This window comes from Heterocephalus glaber, unplaced genomic scaffold (assembly GCF_053883595.1).
Source record: "Heterocephalus glaber isolate CG9 unplaced genomic scaffold, H.glaber_assembly_v1.0 deba00001773, whole genome shotgun sequence".
In the NCBI taxonomy this organism is placed as follows: Eukaryota; Metazoa; Chordata; class Mammalia; order Rodentia; family Bathyergidae; genus Heterocephalus; species Heterocephalus glaber.
Genome location: NW_028258463.1, coordinates 5496651 through 5517372, shown reverse-complemented (window position 1 = coordinate 5517372; position 20722 = coordinate 5496651). Strand labels below are relative to the sequence as shown.

Genomic DNA, 20722 nt, shown 5'->3' with positions numbered 1-20722 from the left:
CTATTAGAATTTAATGCACAGGCACGACTCTTTTCTAATATTATCTTTTGCTTGGCTAATGTATTTGTTTCTTTTCCTAAATACCCTACTTTATACTGGATGTTAATCTAAGCTCTTAGACATGATTAGTAAGCGAAGGATTTTACTTATTAAAAACAGTTAATTTTCTCTTCTTAAAAAATTGAGACATTTGAGTCCCTGAATATGCTCATTTATCACCAACCCCCAACAAGGCATCCTGGAGTTCTCCATGTAGGACATGAATAATTTTTATAAAAATGCAGTTGGTGACTGTGTCGTACATCCATGCAGCTTTATAAAACAAAGCAAATGATTACCATCAATTATAATAACCTCACTAGACAAGACTGCAATTAATCTATAGCTTTTCAGATAGCGACTAGTGTACTGTACCAAGGAGAATGCCTGGCATTAATTGACTTATCACGATCAGCAATGATAGATGGAGCAGATGGCAATGTGATTCTTCACTGTCAGGAAAATAAACACATGCTTTGTCGCGACAAGCGTCTACTTGGGTTCTCCCAAAGGATAGCCAGAAATAGAGACCAAGGGAGGCTTTGAAAGAAACACAGAATAATAATAATGATGATAATAGTAATAATAATAATAATAAAAAAAAGTTGAGCTATGGGGGGTTACACATTTGCTTTTACTAAGGCTAAGCTGCAAGGGAATCCACTTGGAGGAAAATTCTATAAGAAAATCATAGATTATGTAGAATTTCATGTTTTGGTACCAGAGATCGAACTCGGGTCATTGTGCTTTTGAGCCAGGTGGTGGAACCACTGAGCTAAATCCCTGGCCCTTAGAATTTCATTATTAAAAGGTACATTAAAGCGAAGAGTTCACCTGCTTATTAGGATGTGAATCATTTTAATGAAGACACCAAATTTGGTTCAATGTTTAATAATTTCAGTGGTAGGAATTCACTGTTTTGGAAACCAAACTCGTTTCATTGATGGAGAGCTCTCATTGGTACTACATGAATTTAGCTGAACTCTGACTTTCTGTAGCTCCCACCCACTGGCCCGAGATCTTTTCTCTCATACTACACAGAAGATGCCAACCTCTTCTTGCTCATCAGAGCCCTCTATATACCTCAAAGGCCAACTGCCTATCCAATGAGCTTCCCTACGACATTGCTTTGGAGCCTCCAAAATTCTCCTGGAATGCATTGCCAGTTATTGTTATGCACAACTTTAAATGCATTCTTCACTGTTTAAATGCATCACTGAATGCTTTCTTTATTGGAAACACTTAATAAGGCACTGTTGATGGATGGTTTCATAGATCTAATTGTTAGACTGTCCTGAAAACTTGTAAAATACAGATTCTTTGAAGGACCTGATACCTGTGGTCTGGGGTAGGTCTAGGAAGATCAGAATACTAACAGATCATATTATTATGTATTTCCCTTAAGGATTTTGGACTCAGTCATTTACCCCAAAAGCATAACTTATTCATATATAAGTTACAAAGCATTCTTACCTTATATTGAAGAAACAAGTGACATCAAAGAACTCTATAACTTAAAGATCTCTAGCCTTGTAACCATCTATATTTTTCATTCATTCATTTAAATAGCAGGAATATTTCTACTCTGAGACACTGTTGAGATGGGCACCAGAATATGAGAGATAAACAACAACAACAACAACAACAACACAAACCAATAAATGAGCAAGTAACTCAACACATAAAATAATTATAAATCTTAACATAATCTATATTATCAGAAGGAGGAGTTCATCTAACTTTGAATAGTCTCCAATTCAGACCGGCAGTCCTCAGTTACTCTCAAATTTTGGGTTTTGCTCTGCTGGCATCATGTTCCCCGCTATGCCATCGCTCAGGATCTGCAACTCTGGGAGCTTTCTGTCACCTACTTGTCTTTGGTAGACACCTCTAATCAATCCTAGCATTTCACCCTACATATCCAGGAGGGATACTCTACTCTTGCTCAACCCCATTTTCTATGTAGCCATTACTAATAGATCACAGATAAAATGTGACATGTTTTTTCCAACACCCAGTGCTCTGACATGCCTCGGGGCCTTTTCTCATGCTAGTCCTCATTTCCTGCTTTATCTTTTCACCCATCAACTGAGTACTTCCAGTGCTTCTTATATCTGGAATCCCACTTAAATTTTAAAATAACCTTGAAAGGTGTCTAAATTGTGCCTTAGAAGTATCAGATAACATTCCAAGATAACATAGGTAGTGGGTATCAAAGCAGGAGCTACAAACTCAGGTCCTTTGACTCCAAAGCTGACGCTCTTAAAATTGTTCTTCATTGCTTCTTTCACAGCCCAGTTCAAAGGGCACCTCCTCTGTGAAGCTCCTTCTGAACCCTTCACGTAAAATTTGTCACTTCTTCCTTTGAATATGCCAGGGGATGTGCGCAGCTCCATTACAGCATGGCATTATGCTTTTATGATTTGAATATAGCACTCTTTGAGCTCCTCGGTGGCAGGAGCTCTTTATTTTTTTTTCCTTTTTCTTTTTTAAACCCCTGTATCCCTGGTAACTAGCTGGATCCCTGGGCAGGCTCTCTGTTGATGCAGTTTGAACACACATAAAAATCTGCCCACTAGACTCTTTGAGGTTGGGGTCTATTCCTCAGTGTAAGGCCTTAGCACATTAAAAATAACACCAGGTTTAAACATGACCTTGATTAAAAAAATGAAAGGATCTCGTGAGATACATGCTTCGGTAATTTCAAAGCCTTCCTGGCATCAGTTGTTGAGACTTAACAGGATCATAGTTGCATGGTATTTAAGCATTCCTCATTGATACCCACACTCAAGTATAATGGAGGTAAAACAGTCCAATTAGATACACGCTGCCTGTCCTGTGTCACACCATAGATGACATCTGTTTCAGTGGTAATTCTCATTCTATCACTGAAACTTCATCTGGGCTCACTGCTGTGGCCTGAGTTTTGTCTGGGTTGATGCTGGCATGCAGTGACACTCACCATGAATGGTGGCACACGATGACATTTCCATTCTGCAGAATCTCAGGCAAACTATTTAGTTGCCTGACATTTATTTCACAGTATGTTATAGTTTTGAGCAAATAAGACCTCTTCTACCAGAAAGGAGAATTATGGAGTCTACTTTTTCATACGTGACATGAGAGCTTGATGGCTTGGAGAGGTGTAAGTGGAGAGGCACATGAAAGGTGAAGGTCTGGGGTTGAATTATGCTCCAGAGATATATTGGGGCACAAGTTCCAAGAGACCTGCACCAATGTCTTGGAGGGAAATACTCAGTTTCATTGTAGCCTTCCCCGGAACATACTGAAGGTCCATGCCAACATGCAAAAAACGGGGAGAAAAGAGGCAGAGACCCTCTAGTTTCATAGATTCAAGGGAAATCTTCCCATCTGTTATTTCACTTTAGATATAAACAAGCACCATGTCTTATATCCTTTCTACTTTGACAGACCCACATACCTCCCCAGAGAAGGCCTGTCCATTGAGGAGGTGCTCCGACCCTTGGCTGTCCTCACTCCCAAAATGTAGCCGGATCTCCTCTAGCCGGTGGCTGTAGGTCATGGGCCCTCCCGATATGTTGACCAAGTGCTCCTTGTCCAGGCGGAGGGACACATGTCTTCCAGTGTTGTACATAGTCCCACTGACCTGCAAAGAAATGAGCAACAGGTCAAGCAAGCTTTTCTTTCTTCCATTTCTCCTCAAACTCAGTGTGATGTGTGGACCAATGATGGAAGCACGTGTGGAGTAGGGCACGGCCGCCTCCCCAGAGGGCATTCTTGGACTTCCTGTGAATGGTAAACCACATTATTATTTAGGAATATGGGGCAAGAGATTAAAGGAGACTTTTCATCTGATGCAACTAATACATTGTGTACTGTACCTTTCATAAATTAATTTATTCCTGTTACTATAAGTATCGCAAGGAAAAGAAGCTGTAAAAATTAAAAATCTCAGGTTGAGAAATTGGAGAAAGCAGTAATCAGGGGACAGATGCTAAAAAGGTCAAATGAAAGACAAAGAAGCCAAAATGGCTGAGGAGAAGCAAACTCTGCTGGGAGGTTGAGGGTCTTCATCTGAAGTCTCTAGGGTCCCGTCCTGTTTTGTTAGACTCCCTCCCAGCCCTGCAACCAGACATTACACAAAAGGAGAGTCCTGATCCCTCCTCACAGCTCACAACCTCAGCATTAAAGTAAAGCAATTCATATAAACTTCCCATTCACGGATTCCCAGGCTCACCCCTCATTCCCATTCCATTTGGCTTCAGTCCTTTCAACTGCTAAGATTATTGCTTCCTGTTCTTTTTCTTTCTTTCTTTCCTTACTCTTTTGACTTGATGTTCAGCTGTATTTTCTGGACTACGACATTAGGACTTAGTTCCACCTGGAACTCTACTTCTGTAGTCACCTCAGTTGACTCCACTCCGGTAAAACGATCTGGGTCTTAGGAAGCTTTTGAATAAATCTAGATGGAATGCTTCTGAGATTTTAGGTGACAAACTACTTGGGATTTCTTCCTGCTTTGCTCTGATCCCTTGGTCCCAGCCTTTTGCCCCAGGGATTTTTTAAGGTCTTGTGTAATTTCTGATTCCTTTATTAGCCATAGCCTACATATATTCGCTCTGTAGCCCTAGCTTTACATGCCCTCACACATTTCTGATGCTGATCTTGTGAGTGATTATGTTGTTTAGTTCTTAGATTGCTTCCTAGGGAAGAGACAGCAATGCTCATCAAATACTCCACTGACTCATTTTTTCTGTCACCTTCCTGTAAGGTGGAGCCTATGTGGCTGGGATTGGCCATGGACTTTGAGGGATCATCACAAGTATCACTCCCAGGCTGACATTGTGAAAAGCTTACACACACTTCTTCGTTGTCTCTCTTCCCATTCTATACCAACCAAGAATGTTATGTGGAAATGTAAATACAATGCAGCTGCTAGATGGAGCCTGTGTCAGCCTGGCTCCCTCAGGGACTAGATGCAGTTTATAAAAATGACCAGAATTCCTCATTCTTCTCCTCCCTGTTACTATACTACTTAATGATGTGCATTTGCAGCTGCTCCAGATAGGATTCTGTTCTCCATCCCTTGGCTCCAGGCTGGCCTTATTGTGTACTTTAGCCAAGAGCATGTAGGGATGTAGTGGCAGCAACATGCTAGTTCTGAGAGTAGCTTTGAGATGCCTTTCATGCCTCCTGGCTCCTTCTGGTGAGAATTATCCCGGGCTAGTTGGCTAGAGCGTGAGGCCCTAAGGAGGGGAGCCATTCCAACTGAGGACACCACGGCCGATCACAGGCTGCCCTCCCCTGCCAAGGTCAGTGTTTTAGGGGTGGTTTGTCACGCAATGAAAGCTGAATGGTAAATGCTAAGTCAATCATCTTTCTCCTGTGATTCTGGATCTGCCAAAGACTCGGACAGACAGTAGATAGCCTCTGCTGAGTGCTGAAGAGCAAGGTCAAATGGGATCCAGACAGCTGAGCCTCTAAGCAGTAGAGAAGTCAGAACACAGGCAGAAGGATGAGGCACATGTGTCCATGCTGAGAGAGAGGGCGTGGAAGGGGAGAATAACTACCTCACCTCCAAGTATCTTTACATCTCTTTGACCAGTTCTTTCAGGAGGCCCGAGCTGCCCTTTTTCAGACGTTTTACATCTTATAGATAAATCCCTCTCCCGCCTTACGTTGTCCATTCCTTGCAAGCAAAGGATCCCAGTCAAAATTTCTGTTCTCCAGCCTGCGTATTTGGTGACTATGAGATATGGGAACTTATCTTCTTCCTACGTCTTGATTATTAACTTTCTTTGCAGTATAATGGGTCAAGACAGGTTTGTGTTTGATGTTATTTCCATCTTTAAATAAAATTTATTTTTTTCTTTTTCTAATGGGAAGAGCACAAAGAAATAGAGGGGCAGGGAGGAGAGTGGAAGGGGAGGTGAAAATAATTGAGATGTGTTATGTACATGTGCCCACTCCCCACAATGGATGTAGTAATTATGTACTGCAAACATGTACTAATAAGAATAAAAATTAAAAGAGAAAACTAAGGCAGATATACCACAATATAAAAAAATTCTAATTATTAAGATAATATACAGGCACTATATATGGTTCAGAAGATACAGAACGGCTCAAGGAAGAGGAATCAGCCACAATTCCACAATTAACCTATAAGCACCACTAATACTTTGGCATGTATGATTTTCACACGCATAACTATATATACATCCATATTTGATGAGATCATCTTATACACGTGCTTAAATATATAACAAATGATTTTCCACATACACATGTATGTCTATACGTATGACTTTCTACATGAATATTTGTAGATCATTAACTATTCTGCAATATCACTTTGAAATGGCTGCATAACATTTCACTGGGATGTAGCTCAGAGATGTCACACCTGCCTGGCAAGTGCAGGGCCCTGAGTTCGATTCTTGGTATTGGAAGAAAAATATATATAGCTTATCATTGCTTCTTTATACTTCCTTGATCTTTTCACTGTTGTAAAAAGCACTGCAATAACTACCTTATGAATAAGTGCTTTTACTAATCTAGGGATATTTCATTAGGTAAATTCTGGATCTAATTGTACACACATTATTAATAGCATTTACTCTGTTTTGCCACATCCATTTTCTAGAAGGAGTTGATCCCATAGAGCAGGGCTGTATCTCTGTATTCATCATCAAATGACATAAAACACCGGGCCATGAGATTCAACCCAGCAACATCCACAGACATCTTTGGAATGCAGAGCAGCATACAAAGAGTTGCTCTGAGTTCTTTCAGCATTAGGCAACTATTGTGGGCATCCTTGCACTTCTGGAAATCCATTTATTCATCTGTGCCTGTCTAATGTCCCTAAGAAAATTGTTGCCTATCCAAGCAAGACAGGACTGTGTTGCATGCTTGTCTGACTTCCCAGGAGTTAGAAACACAGGGACACACATCACGTTATCACGTAGAAAAATCAAGGGGTCTAGAGTCCAAAAATTCCCAGTTGGCTTCTTGTTAGCTATGTGAGCTCAGGTAGTTTACTGATTTCTTGACATTTTAGCTTCCCTAAGCATAAAATAGAGATAACTATGACAACAAAGAACAAAAAATCCCGTAAGACATTTTGAAAACAAATATCAAAATGACAAAAGTCTCTCTTTATCAGTAACTACTTGAAGTGTAAATGAATTCCATTTACAGTGGTACCTTGGTTCACAAATGCTTTTTTTGTGAAGGATTTGGTTCGCAAACAGAAGTGTTTGGCAAAATTTTGTTTTTGTTTGTGAACTCTGCCTGGGATGGCAAACAAGACTGGGGCCATCTTTCTCCCATGAACACCAATGTGGTCATCTTTTCCAGAATGAATTAAGTTCATGCACCATGGTACCACTGTTTGTGAGGTATCTAAAGTTGTCAAAATCATAGCTACAGAAAGAATAGTGATTGCAGGGGCTGAGGATGGAGGAGGGATATTAGGAGTTTAGTCTTTAATAGATATAAAGTTTTAATTTTGCAAGATGAAAAAAGTTCTGCAGATGTATAGCGGTGAAGGTTATATCTGCAGATGTATAGCGGTGAAGGTTATACGACAATATGAATGAACTTAATACTACTGAGCTTAAAAGTGGTTAAGATGGTAAACTCATGCCATATGTATTTTACCTCAATAGAAAAAATAGAAAAACATCCCCTGTGATGTTGTATTAAGTTAACAATATATTCAGTGGTTAAGCATTTTTATTCTTGCCTTCCCTTTCTTTTGGCTTATTGCATGGGTGCTCAGCTACTGTGGGAAGATCCTTTTTTATCTTCCTTCCCTGCATCTTCTCCAACTTCCAAATCCTGGTGGAATGTGATACTTTTCCTTAAACATTTACATGGAGACTTTGACTTCTGCATTTTGATGACTGGCTTGCCTCTCTTTCTGGATTTTAAAGTGCTAGATATGAGAAGCATCCTAGATCGTTTTGAAGACTTGAAGCAAAAACTAGGAGAATTATGAATAAACCACTCTGTCTTCTAGTTCTTATTTTCTCCCAGACCCCTTCTGTACACATGCCTCTGTCTTCATTCATTTGTCAAGTATCCATTCTTTCACTGGGAAAATGTTCGAAGTGCTGACTCTGTGCTAGGAGCTGGGGTGAGTGTGGTCCCTGCCCTCACAGAGCTCACACTCCACTGTGCGGAGGTCTGAGTGGGAGCAGGAGCTTGTAGGAGTCCAGGATTCCCACACGTGTTCTTACAATTAGGTGCAACACCCCATTTTCTTTGCCCTTTCCCTAGACATTGAAACAACATTAATTTGTATTAATCGACAAAAAAAGATGTGTAGCCAGGTTATGGTTTGTTGCACTTTAATTTAAAAATAAAGGCTTGACAACGTTATATATGATATCTAAATCCAACACTACATCAGCACTATGGTAATTAACACTGCAGCAGTGTCATTTTATCTGGGATGCTAATTACTGCATTACCAATGAACTACTTTGGTGCACAGCATGTTCAAAAAGTTGCATCACTTAGACTGGGATGCAGAGCTGGACAGGGGACCTGAAGCTCCAGGAGATATCCAGGTTGCCTCGGGCTGCCCTTGGTTCTCCTCGTGGTTTTGTCTTAATTCACAGCAACATGAGATGAGAGATGTGTGATGCCTATTTTACAAATGAGGGAATTTAATGATGTTGATGAAGGTTCAGTGGCTTGTCCACAATCACACAGCTGGCAGGTGACAAACTCAAGACCGATAATCTCGACATTAGCAAATACAAGTCTCTTCATTCCTTTCAGGTGAAAAATATGCTGGGGACTTTCTTCTCTTCTCAAGTCTACAGATGCAGGTATTGGGCAGGTCCAGGGCCAATGGGATTCTTTTTCAGGAACACAGAGGATTAAATTGGACACTAGGCTGTTGAACTTCATGTAGAAAGAGGCCAAGAGAAACCTGAAGGTCCAAGATGACCCCCGGTTTCCTCACCTGCAGACATTTGTACTGGTTCAAGACTGGCAGCAGGTACAGTACTGAGGGGAGCAGGATGTAGATCTCCATATATACACTTGTCAAAATTATATGTCAACCAATAGTATCAATAATTTGAGACTATGTAAAAGCAATTTTTTTAAAACAGAAAAATTATCCTTAGCATCTTCATGGGATATCATTGTACACAGTTCTTGTAGAGCAGCACACCATTTGCCAAGGCCTCTTACGAATGCATTCATCTCCTCTTTCATTCTGAAGAAACTACTGCATCAAAGGGAAATAAACTTTGTCAGTGCCTTTTTGGTAACCGGGGATTGAACTCTGCTCCTTGCGCTTGCGCAGCAGGCAGCAAAACCACTGAGCTAAATCTCTGGCCCTCCTCAGTGCATTTTTAAGGTAAGGAGGATTTACATCCTTTGAAAGTCAGCTATGAACCTGTTTGTCACAGCCCGTGTTTGTACACGTACTTGGTGTCAGAAAGTGCGCTAAATTCTGAACCTGAGCTTCCTCATTTAATCCTTACATCTCCCTCACCAAACCCAGCATCAGACATGGTATGGTACTTAGACTTGTGCCATTTGCTTCCGCTTGGATGGAAAGGTGTTAAACCAAACCCACTGAGCAATGGATTGTTCTCACGATGCAGACCTTCCTTCTTAGCTCCTGCGGTGCTTCCTGCCCTGGCAAGCAGTCAGCCTCGGATGTGAGCCTGGATGTGACCTCAGGCATCTCTATCTCAAAGCCCATGCTTTGAACCACTGGAAATTATTAGATTATTAATAATTATTAGCTGGTTACCCAACAATACAATATTACAGTGTTTGCTTCAAGAGGTGAGTTGATGGTGAAGTAATCTTATAATGGTTTGGCAATCAGGATGTTTGGGACGACTTATTATATTTGTTAGGATTCTCTGTATAAAATAAAGAGATTTTTCTTAGGGAATGGGCTCACGTGATTACGGAAGCTGATGAGTCCAAAATCTGCAGGTCCTGAAGAGCTGCAGGTGCAGCTTGGGTTCGAAGGCCGTTGGCTGCGGAATTCTTCCACATTCTTCAAGCCCTCAGCTGCATAGATATGACCCCTCCGTGTGTTTCTGGGCAATCTGCTCTACTCAAATTCCACTGGCTGATATTTAGCTCATCCCCAAACACTCCCTGGGAAACACGCAGAACAATATCTGATAAAATATGTGGGTACCACGGTCCGGATCAAGTTAGCCCGTAAATTAACCATCACAGTCATCTTCAAATCCTATTTATTTCACGGTTCAAACAGTTCCAAAACAATTACAACACACAGAACAGAGTGATGGATGAAACACATACGTGTGACGAGCAGCATTATAAGCAGAAGAATGTACATTATATATACAAATTGTATGATGTACATATAAAATCTATATTTTGTATTTCCTATATCACAAAATTGAAAAAGTCACTTGTACGGAAACTGTTCTCCAAACATCAATCATATGAAAGGAGAACCAGTTTGCTATAACACATATATGAATTATGGAAAAATTTAGAAGAAAAAATTTAAAGAAACAATCAAACTTTGCTTGTCAGATCTAAGTACATGAAAAGGTAGATTTATCTTTGAGTATAGCTGGGACTTCAGAGACTATTTTGGGGTAAATATCTTATTATTTGGAGATTTAGATGTCTAATTTCATATTTCCGGATAGGAAAAAATAATAAGCCAGAGGTGTGTTTTTTAAAGGAGTTTTAGAAAAACTAATAAAATAATCATGTCAAAAATCTTTTGGCTTAGTGGACACAGGATTTTATAGTTGATGTTTATTGCAGAAAGCTAAGTAAATGCTACCTTCAGAAATTCCAAAAGATTCAGTAAGTAGTTTCTTGCTTGATGTGATACAAAGCTAATGTGAGATTTCCATTATATTTCCTCTCAAGGCAGCCTGACCCAAATCTCTTGTGATATACTAAAAAATAATGTCCCATGGCTCAGATGGAAATGGAACACTACAAAGTAGGAGTTGAGGGGAGACAGAATCTTGAGGGCATGAAGAAGAGGCGGCCATCTGATTGTGCATAATGCCTGGCCTTATTAACACAATCCCTGGAGGAAGAAAGGTGAAGGAGACCAATTTGGAGGGTTTATTACATGGCCAGTGCCATGTCCCTTTTTAGATTAGGAAACTAGGGCTGGGGATTTAGCTCAGTGGTTCCGGCGCTTGCTCTGAAAGCGCAAGGACCCGAGTTTGATCCCCGGTACCAAAAATAACCCCAAACCCCCAAAACAAAAAAATAAATGGATGCACCTAGATTAGGAAACTAAGTACAGATAGGCTAAGGATTCTACTAGAAGGTACAGGGGAGCAAATGAGAGGACTGGAACTCAAGTTTTTATGACCCAAAGCTCCTGGTCTTTGTAAAGTCTCAGAGAACATCTTCAAAGCTATTGTAGAAAGTAAATTAATTTCTCAGTGAAACAGACATCAGAGATTCAGCATGGTCTTTTTATTTATGTATATTTCTGTGTAGAGTCGGCATTGGTAAATAAGAGTGCTGCCATTCTTGTCTAGCAGACTGTCTTTTGCTATAACAATAAAAACATTCTGGTGACTCCAAACACACTGGATAATGATGTGGACATACAACCCACAGCAGCCGTGGCAGGGTGTATTCTAGGCAGAGTACTTAATACCTTTACATGTACTACCTCAGCTAATCCTTACACTGTCTGGGCGAGGAAGACACCATTATCTGCATTCTCAGATGAGGAGGTGAAGGTTCAAATGGACCGAATAATTTTACTTAATGACTCACAAGTAGAAATTGGCAGAGCTAGATTTCCTGCCCAGGTCTATTTGATTCCAAATTCTACAGCTCTTGAAAGAGAACAAGCCAGAGGCTGGCAGGAAGTGTGTTGGGGAAGCCATACAGGTTCTGGGGTTGGGGATCAACTCAGTTACAAGGTGGTGGCCATGCAGAAGTGCCAGATCCAGTTTAATTTGGCCAGGCCTGGTCTGTGTTCAGGGAGTTTCTAAACCCAGGGAAGGAGAGACAGTTCCAGGGTCCACATGTTGGGAGCTGAGAGATGGAATGTCTCCTCTGAATGTTGGCTTAGCAACAGAATGGCTGAGCCCGTAGTTAGGAAGGCCACTCAGTGCCAAGGAGAGTTAGTGAAGGTCTGACAGCCATATCATATATTAGATGTCCTTTCCTTGCAACTGAGGTTTCTTAGTACATGTCTTTGGCTGCTCTGCTGAGGCATGTAATAGTTCTTCTTTGTAATGTAATTAGTGAGCCTCAGAGATTTAAGAATACTGCTTAGTCTGATTTCCTGCTGAGTAGCTCAAGATGCCAAGAGGCTGATTTGTAAATGTTGAATGCGAAAAGCTGGTGGGCTGCGTGTTCACATGGGTGCACCAGAGGCATTGCTGCAAGGAAAAACAATGTGGCAGGAATAGCTGGAGTCAAATCATCAGCTTTACTGCAGTGTAGGATATGTAGGGATTGGCAAAATTAGGGTCTTGTGGATTCTAGAGCTAACAGGATGGTAGAAAAATCAAGCTCAAATCTCTGATTCAATAAACCAGGAAAATGCAACACAGAGAGGCCACATGAGTTATCTAGGATTGGACAAGTGCCACACCCAAGATGAGAAACCAACCCACGGACCTGTCCTTTGATCTGGGTAGGATACCTATCCTTCCTCTTATGCTTTTGTTTTCTTTTAAATTATTTTATGCTGAGGGGACATATGCATACTGATTCAGAAATACCGGAGTATTAAGTGCATGTATACACAGATACCATATCCCACAGAAAAAATAAGAGGGAATTCAGCCTGACATCTGGATATGCCATTTATGTGACACTATGACTGGATACTGGGCTCTTCTCAGTGATTGTCTAGATGTTTCATTTAATTTTTAAATTGACATATTATTTTGACATATTTGCAACATACAATGTGATGTTTTGATTCATGTACAAGTTAGGTAGTGATCTGCTCAGGGTAAGCATATTCATCATCTTAAACTTTTATCATTTCTTTATGAAATATGAGAATTAAATCCTTTCTTCTGCCTATTTTGAAGGCTATAATGCCTTTATGTTATGTAAGTGTCAAAGTGATGATTAGAAATGGGAGGGATTGGATTTGAGAAGAGTGAATGGAATTAAAGGATGCAGAACTTTAGGAGAGGTGATTTTTGCAATGTAGAAGAAAAAGGAAAGGCAAATAGTTGGAGCTTGTGGGTCAGGATTGTTGGGAAGGAAGTAGGCAAGGAAGAACATGGAACTGGGGTGAAGCGATCTGCTTCAAGCTACCATGGGTGGAGTTTGGTAGGAGAGTTGTTGTGCTTCCAAGATCTCACCCGCCACTCTTACCCTGCAGAGAGGATAGTTTCTTCTTTAGCAATGCTAAATTTACCTAATCTTTCTCTTTCCCATCTGAGTCAGTATGTATTTGCTATCTGAAAACACTAGGATTTTGGAATCAACACTGAAAAAACAGATGAACTGATCACACTTGCAACTAATTATTATATTAATCCCATCCTTATTTTTTTCCACATTTGAGATTTTATTGGTTATACTGAGGATCAGTACAGACACTTCACTTTGTACACAATTTTTAACACACATACTGAAAAATCTAAAAAACTATGTATTGTTTCTTTTTCAGTTATTCCAGTGACTTTCCAGCTTCAAATCTGGAGGCAAATTTTCCCTCAGAGGATTAAGTACCAGTATCTTCGAATGCTGATGAAGTGTTACTTAAGTCTCACCAGTTCACAATTTCTTATCATATATACTACATACTCAAATTTTCCATCTTTCACAGCACATTAGCAAAATTAGGCAAACTGGACTAGCACGACCAAAAACGATGTTACAGAGCACACACAATTCTGACAGGGCAACGATCAGGAAGTGGTTTTCTTTGGGAAACAATTCTACTAAAAACATGGGAATAGAAGTCATTTAAAATATCCAAGACATATTAAATGCACGACTGTGACTCCGAATTACCATTTAGTATGCTTTATGTTGCAGGATATAAAACTAACCCCCACCTATGGAATGTTAAGCTGACACCCAGGACAGTCAAAGCCTGCCATAATTCAATATCCCACTATTTTCTGGTTGTACCAAAAAATAAACAACCAGCAAATGATTTCACCTCTTAAAAAATCATTTACACTTAAAAAATACAATGAGATGGATTTCCCTCCTTTTAAAAAATGTTTCTAGAGCTACTAAAAAACTTGCATTTACAAAATAGTTGATAAAAATATTCCTCTGGATTGTACAAGAAGGGAGCCCGGGATCACTGATGAGACGCGGTGTGCTCAGTCAGACTTGGCTCCTTCCACTTCCGTTTCGTCGGAGGCTGCGCGCTCCCCGCTTTTAGTTTCTCCGTTTTCCGCGGGTAACTCTTCCTGAGGTTCTTGATTAGCCACTTTGGCCTGTTTTCCTTTTTGGTCCCCTTTTCCCTTTGGCTTGCCCCTTTTTGTCGGAAGATTTATCCTTTCCCGCTTCTTTGGCTTCGTTTCCACTTTCGCAGGAGCAGGTGTAGCCAACAACCTCGCCGACCTCCTCTCAGCCTCCTCCTTGGCCGCCCCCTCGGTGGAGCGGACCCTGCTCTTGGGCATCTGGGCGGCGCGTGCGTGCGTGCGTGCGTGCGGAAGCTGCGGGCCGATGCGCACGGAGCCTTGCAGAGCTACGCTGCTTGCTGCTCGGTCGCTGTCGCTCCTTCCGCCGCCAGAGCTGCTGGGACCTGCGCCCCAGCATTATGTTTTAAAAAAGTGAACCTGCTTATGGTAATATTGACCCTTCAAATAACAAGGCCTGTCTTGAACTTAATTTCTGCTTGTGTTGATGACAAAAGAAATGATGAACAAATGTGAAAGATGCTGCCTGGTCCACTAAGGCATAGGCTGAGGGAGGAGCGTGCTCCATCTCCGCCATCTTCCTGTAGGAGACCGTGGGCTGGCAGCTGCCACACCTAGTTGCTGGCACTGAAACCTGTCCCTGACACTCAGCACTGCCCAGTCTCCGACCAGGGAGGGAACCTCAAAGGGTGGTACCTGGAATGAGTGTTCCCATTATGGCTCTGGCAAATGGATTTCCAGGTATGAGTTCTGTACGGTCCTTTCCTTTTGACTCACTGCTGCAAACTAGTGATGCTATTAACTCATTTTGTTACTTTAATGATTTAACATTATAAGTAAAATTTAAATTTAATGACTTTTCTTCTCTGTTTAGATGCTTTATGAACACTTGGAATTCCTACACCAAGCTGGCAAGGTTCACGAAATCTCACCATTTTCCAAATGAGATAACCACCACGTGGAGGGTTGTGTGACTTGCCTAGGGTCACTTAGCAAGTGGGTCAAAGAGCCAGAATTTGAATGCAAATGGATTTCCGGTAGACCACTTTCTGCTTCACTGTGTTTCTTCTAACCCCATGGTCTGTATGAATACAGTTCTGTTGTGGATTCTGGCTTAGTTCTCTAATTTCTTTATCTGGACTAAAACTTTGCTTTAAATCTTAGCTCACTAGCACATGAAAACCGGAAGAGTTCTTGCCAAGCCTGTCACTGTCAGTTGTCTGGATCCATTTCTTTTTTGGACAAAAAGAACGTCTGGAGTTCTGTGTCAACTGGAACCAAGATGGTACCAGATGATTGACAGCTGTATGGTCACCGTAAGACGTTCTGTTCCTCTGTCCCTTTCAAAGGCTAGGAGCTCACCTTACCTGTCTACGCTAGCATAAATCAAACTTGGATTAGGCAGAGTATGTGTATTTTGAAAGAATATTTTAATATATCAAATATATTTATTTAACATATCTTTATTATATATAATGTATATGAAAGGATGATATTGGTGAGATTTGATTCCTGCTGTGATTTCAGCACCTGAACAATGTCTGGTGTACTGGTCAGCTTTTCTGTGCTGCAACACATTACCTTATACTCACATTTTAAAGGAGAGGTTTAATTTGGCTTATGTTTAAAGGATTCAGTCCATGGTCAACTGGCTCCAAGGTGGAAGCATCCAGGTAGAAGAGCCTAGTGGAGTTAAGTTGATGTTTTCCTGCTGGCAGGGAAACAGAGCAGGGCAGCAATGCTGGAGAGGAAGGCCATGCCCCCATGACCTGCCCAGATACACCAGGAAGTGTGCTCCATCAATCCCCGGGGTGGCTCCCAAGCCAATCCAGTTGACACAGTCAAGCTTAATGGTCACAGTTGGCTTCTATTTGTTGAATTAAAATGGAGAAGAGTTTGCTTTGAGCCTCATCTGAGTGCATGGCTCCAACCACATTCCTAGTCCCACTCAGGAGGTCTGAGGTAGGTCTTGGAGATCCATTGGCTTCTGCTTCCAGACACCTCTGGATGCTCAGTCTAACCAAGCTCACAGATATTCAATGCTAGATGGGCAGGGGTGCAGCAGTACAGAATCCTTTCTCCATCCACTCTCCATCCTCCATACTGTCTGTGCCTTAAGGGATCACTTTGATAATGACGAGGTAGCCCTAAAGAGCCCTATAATACATGTAGGGGGCTATACATTCATTCATCTTCAGGCTACTGGTTTTCCCTAAACTGTGAACATTCAAGGTTAGACCACTTTAATTAACATACTAAAACCTGCTTCAGAAAGGTTATTTCTAGAGTAATGTCCTTTAATTCAATCCCTGATTCATAAGGCTTTAGGCAAATAACTCCCGATCTCCAGTTATTTCATCTCTAAAGAGAAAAATGCCTTTTAAGGGAGTCTGTGGAACACAGCCACACATGGACACACGCAGAGTATGAAGATCGTCTTAACATCTCACATGGTGTCTCGGATCCCACTAGTCAGATGTTAGAAACCTTGATGCCAGTTTCTTCAAAGAAATTAGAAATAACAAATGTTTGGGGGCACGATTAGGTGCTAATTCCCTTTGCTTGTGCATCATCTCATTGCATGCCAGTTTATTATTTAATATTTATGTTCTTGCCCCTGTGAATTCTTGCTCACCATGAGCTGCCACATACTCTGGGACATACTCAGATGGCCATAGTGCTCTGCAGGCAGCATAAGAAAGTGTGACAGGCCACATGTGTGACCACAGGCTGTGGTGGAAGCTGGGGCATTGGGGAACACTGTGTTGCATATCTTGGCTGTCTCTTGAGTACAGAAAACTGGGAGATGTGAGAGAGGAGGGTGAAAGAAACCCAGGAACAAGATGGAAAGGGATGCAAGCTACACTTCTGATCGTGTGCCTTTGCATTGTATGCATTTTAAAAGCGAGCAAAATGATTTTTTAAATGAAATGGGATGCTCTGGAGACGGTCACATCTGATGCTTTCACCTGGGGTATGGTACACCAGTCCTGTGCATGACAGCAGCTGTCCATAGGGACAGAAGGCAAGCTATAGCTGCAATTTTCAGCTTTCTTATGTTAGCCACATTGAGGATACAGGAGAAAAGCAAACAGTGGGATTAACATTTAATGTTACATTTCATCTAACACAGTGTATCCCAAATATTGCAACATGCATTGTATACAAAAACAATTAATGAAATATTTTATATTCTTTTTTTCCCAAGTCTTAGAAATTCAGTATGTATTTTACACTGAAAACACACCCCAGTTTGGACTCAGCACATGCCAACTACTGACCATACAGACTTTTTCTTGTCATTATTCCATAAACAATACATTGTAGCCACTATTTATATTGTATTAGGTATTATAAGCAACCTAAGGATGTGGATAGTTATGTGCAAACACTATGCCAGTTTATGTTAGCATCTACGTATTTGGTATCCTAGAGTAGTCCTGGGACATGTCCCCCGTGGGTACTGAGGGACACCTTTACCCAGAGCCACATGAGATCAGTGGACACAATACTGGATGGGTAGCCCGATGCATCTTCATTTCCAATCTGTTCTCCTCATGCGGGTAGAGCTATGTTATGGAGTGGGCAACACCATGGGGCAGTTGCTGAGGATACCTGAGTCCAAGGAGCATTAAACATTGCAGGAATAATTTAGAAATAGCCACCCAAGTAGACAGCAAGCTTTCTACCTGTTGAGGGATTTTTTTTTTTTTTCTGTTTTCTTTTAGTGTGTTTCATATCACAGATTTTTATGGGATAGCCTTGCAGGGGACATCCAAATGACAATCACTTGGGTTGGTAGTTAGAACCTACTGATGTCAAGACCCAGTAATACATGGCCTAGCACTATTTACTAGGAATACATAATGTGTCCCACTCTCTAAAATGTGAACCTCTTAATATTCCTTCTAAGAAGTTGGATGAATCTGAAAATCATTAAATTACCTGAAAAGAGCAATGACAGAAAAATGAGAGACCTTTTGGTCACAGGTATATTTATTGGGGAATCCTGGAAGAATTCCCAGATGATTCCATTCCACTGCTTCCTCCTCCCTGCATGGTTACACAGGCCCTGTTCCTATCTTGAAGGTCAGGCGTTTATTCTATATTCATGGAACCCATTAGTCTTGTCAGTTAACGACCGCACTTGCTGTTTCCCACTGCTGTCCAGTTTTCACACACTTTGCATTGCTCAGTGGCTCTGCAAGTGTAATGAATATCTTCCGTGCTCTGGAAGTGAGGCTCAGGGCCTTAAGCTGTTAAGTAAAAATCATCCCCAACCCAAATCCAAACAGGACTCCACCTCCGATGCATTTGTTATTGGATTTACCACTGCTGCCATTTACTACTGCGGCCTTTAACAAGTGAGGCGTGACTGTGGAAAAAGACACTGATTTCTAGGAACAGCATGCATCCTTTCTAGAAGCAAGTAACCAAGAAAATCACATTTTCTCATAAGAGGTCACATCTAGATACGCCACTCCTAATAATATGTCAACATCGCTACCAACAGTGGGGTTCTCTATGTCTGGCATTGTGCATCAATTTGCAATTCGATCCCTGCCATTATCCTGGGGAGCACCACTGTTGATGAAGAAACCAAGGCTGGTGAGGGCAGAGAGCTATAAGAGCCTGTGTTGAGTGCCAACTGAGCTGCTAGACTGGCTCTAAGGACAGACCACTGTCTGGGAGAATCTGAGTCTTTTTCCTCATAAATGGGCATTTGAAATGCGCTTTGGAGAATGGGTAGGTTGTGAGTGTCTAGAGATGTCTAGAATAGGGAAGACCTGGGAAGGGGAAAATGCAGGCCATGCAGTGGGAATGGCAGTCATGGAATCCAGGGACACGGGAAACCCAGGGGTGACAGCACAGAGTATCTGTGATGGTGCCTACCAGGTGAATGGTGCTACCAGCTCTGCCAGTGCTTCGTACAGGTCATCTTGTTACTTTTCCCTGATGCCTGAATACTACGTCTGTGCTCCTACTGAGGAAGACAGACTCTGAGAGGCTAAGTACCTTGGGAGTGTCTCTTCCTACTGCAGTGTGAAAGAACCACGTCAGAAAAGGCCACTTTGTCTAAGGAATGGCTTCCTGCTCTCATGCTCTGCCCCACTACACTGACTCTCCAGCTCTGCCACAAAGAAAGATCCCCTCCCTGCCTGCCTCCTCAGAACTGCTCTGTCCTCGCCAATCCCAGCCTTGTTAACCCTGCTCTCCATCTTCCCCAGCCTTTGGCTAACAGGAGCACAATCTAAAAATCAACCACCAAGTAAAGCCCAGTGACGTGATTAACTAGCTGACAACACTAGCTAGAATTTCACCTTAGGGGTGAGGAGATTCATATTGCAATAACCAATATTTCAGAAATATGTGGCTCTTGTTTCATGCAACTGAAATCCCCTTGCATGGCTTCAAAGTAGTAGTTATGGAAGCCAGTTTACATCCCTAATAGGAGTAAGATGCCTTTGTGGGAAGGTAGTTGAGTATGTGCTGTGGGGTGGGGAGTCTTTGTTTTACCCTGCAATCCTAAAATCAGCAGTCTGAGTATCCCGCTTGGGAAAGCAATGCTACCCTTCCATCTATCCATGGCAAAAGTATCCGAGTGGTCTGAAGTTATTCGTACAATTGATCTCGGGGCTAGCAGAGGAGCATGTTCAATTCACCAGGTGAATTGAAGCCAGTTAACTGCAAGGTTCTTCTCCTGTTCCCTGTAAGTAGAAGACAGAGGGCAAAAAAGAAACCATCCAATCCATTTCTCCACTCCTCCTGCCCGTTCCCATCATTCTAGTCCATAAAAGCCTCCTGGATTTTGACTCAGCGGTGTGATTTCATGATGCTTTCCTGTTACGAGATTCGCCCTCCCTCTTTTATCATCAATGAACTTAAAATGTTCAAGGCAAAGCCTGGTTTTATACTGGCCCCTTCTAGTTGCGCGCGCGCACACACACACACACACACACACACACACACACTCCGCAGAACCCTCTCTCCTCCTCCATCTCTGGCATATAAATATTCAACAGTTGTTAAACACCCACCTCCTAAAGTCCTCTGTAATCTGTCGCATTCTGCCTGACTGCACAGCCACCCCCTTATCTTATTGGATTCCTCTCCTCTGTCTCCCAGCCACAGCCTCATGTAAGCCCTCATTTCCTCAAATCTCAAATGCCACAGACGAACATGCACTCTGATTTTACGTTCCACTGTGAAAAGAAAAAAAATCCTACAAATAAAAGAATCATCCACCATCGTTCATAGGAGGCATCCTAGGTAGATGTTAGAACATGAAAAGAAAATGTGCATCTCAAAAACTGACCACGCACAGCATCTCAACGAAACCCCTGTCC

General features: G+C 41.7%; 1 protein-coding gene and 1 pseudogene across 1 annotated transcript in view; both read right to left on the bottom strand.

Annotated features, from left to right (window-relative positions):
* Nucleotides 1–20722, bottom strand: part of Ca10 (carbonic anhydrase 10 (inactive)) — a 508909-nt gene that overhangs the window by 108429 nt on the left and 379758 nt on the right. Inside the window, exon 4 of the mRNA XM_013077742.3 lies at nucleotides 3482–3667. Coding sequence (XP_012933196.1) covers nucleotides 3482–3667 — 186 coding nt within the window. The remainder of the gene's footprint in view (nucleotides 1–3481; nucleotides 3668–20722) is intronic.
* Nucleotides 14173–14683, bottom strand: LOC101696931 (non-histone chromosomal protein HMG-14 pseudogene; annotated as a pseudogene).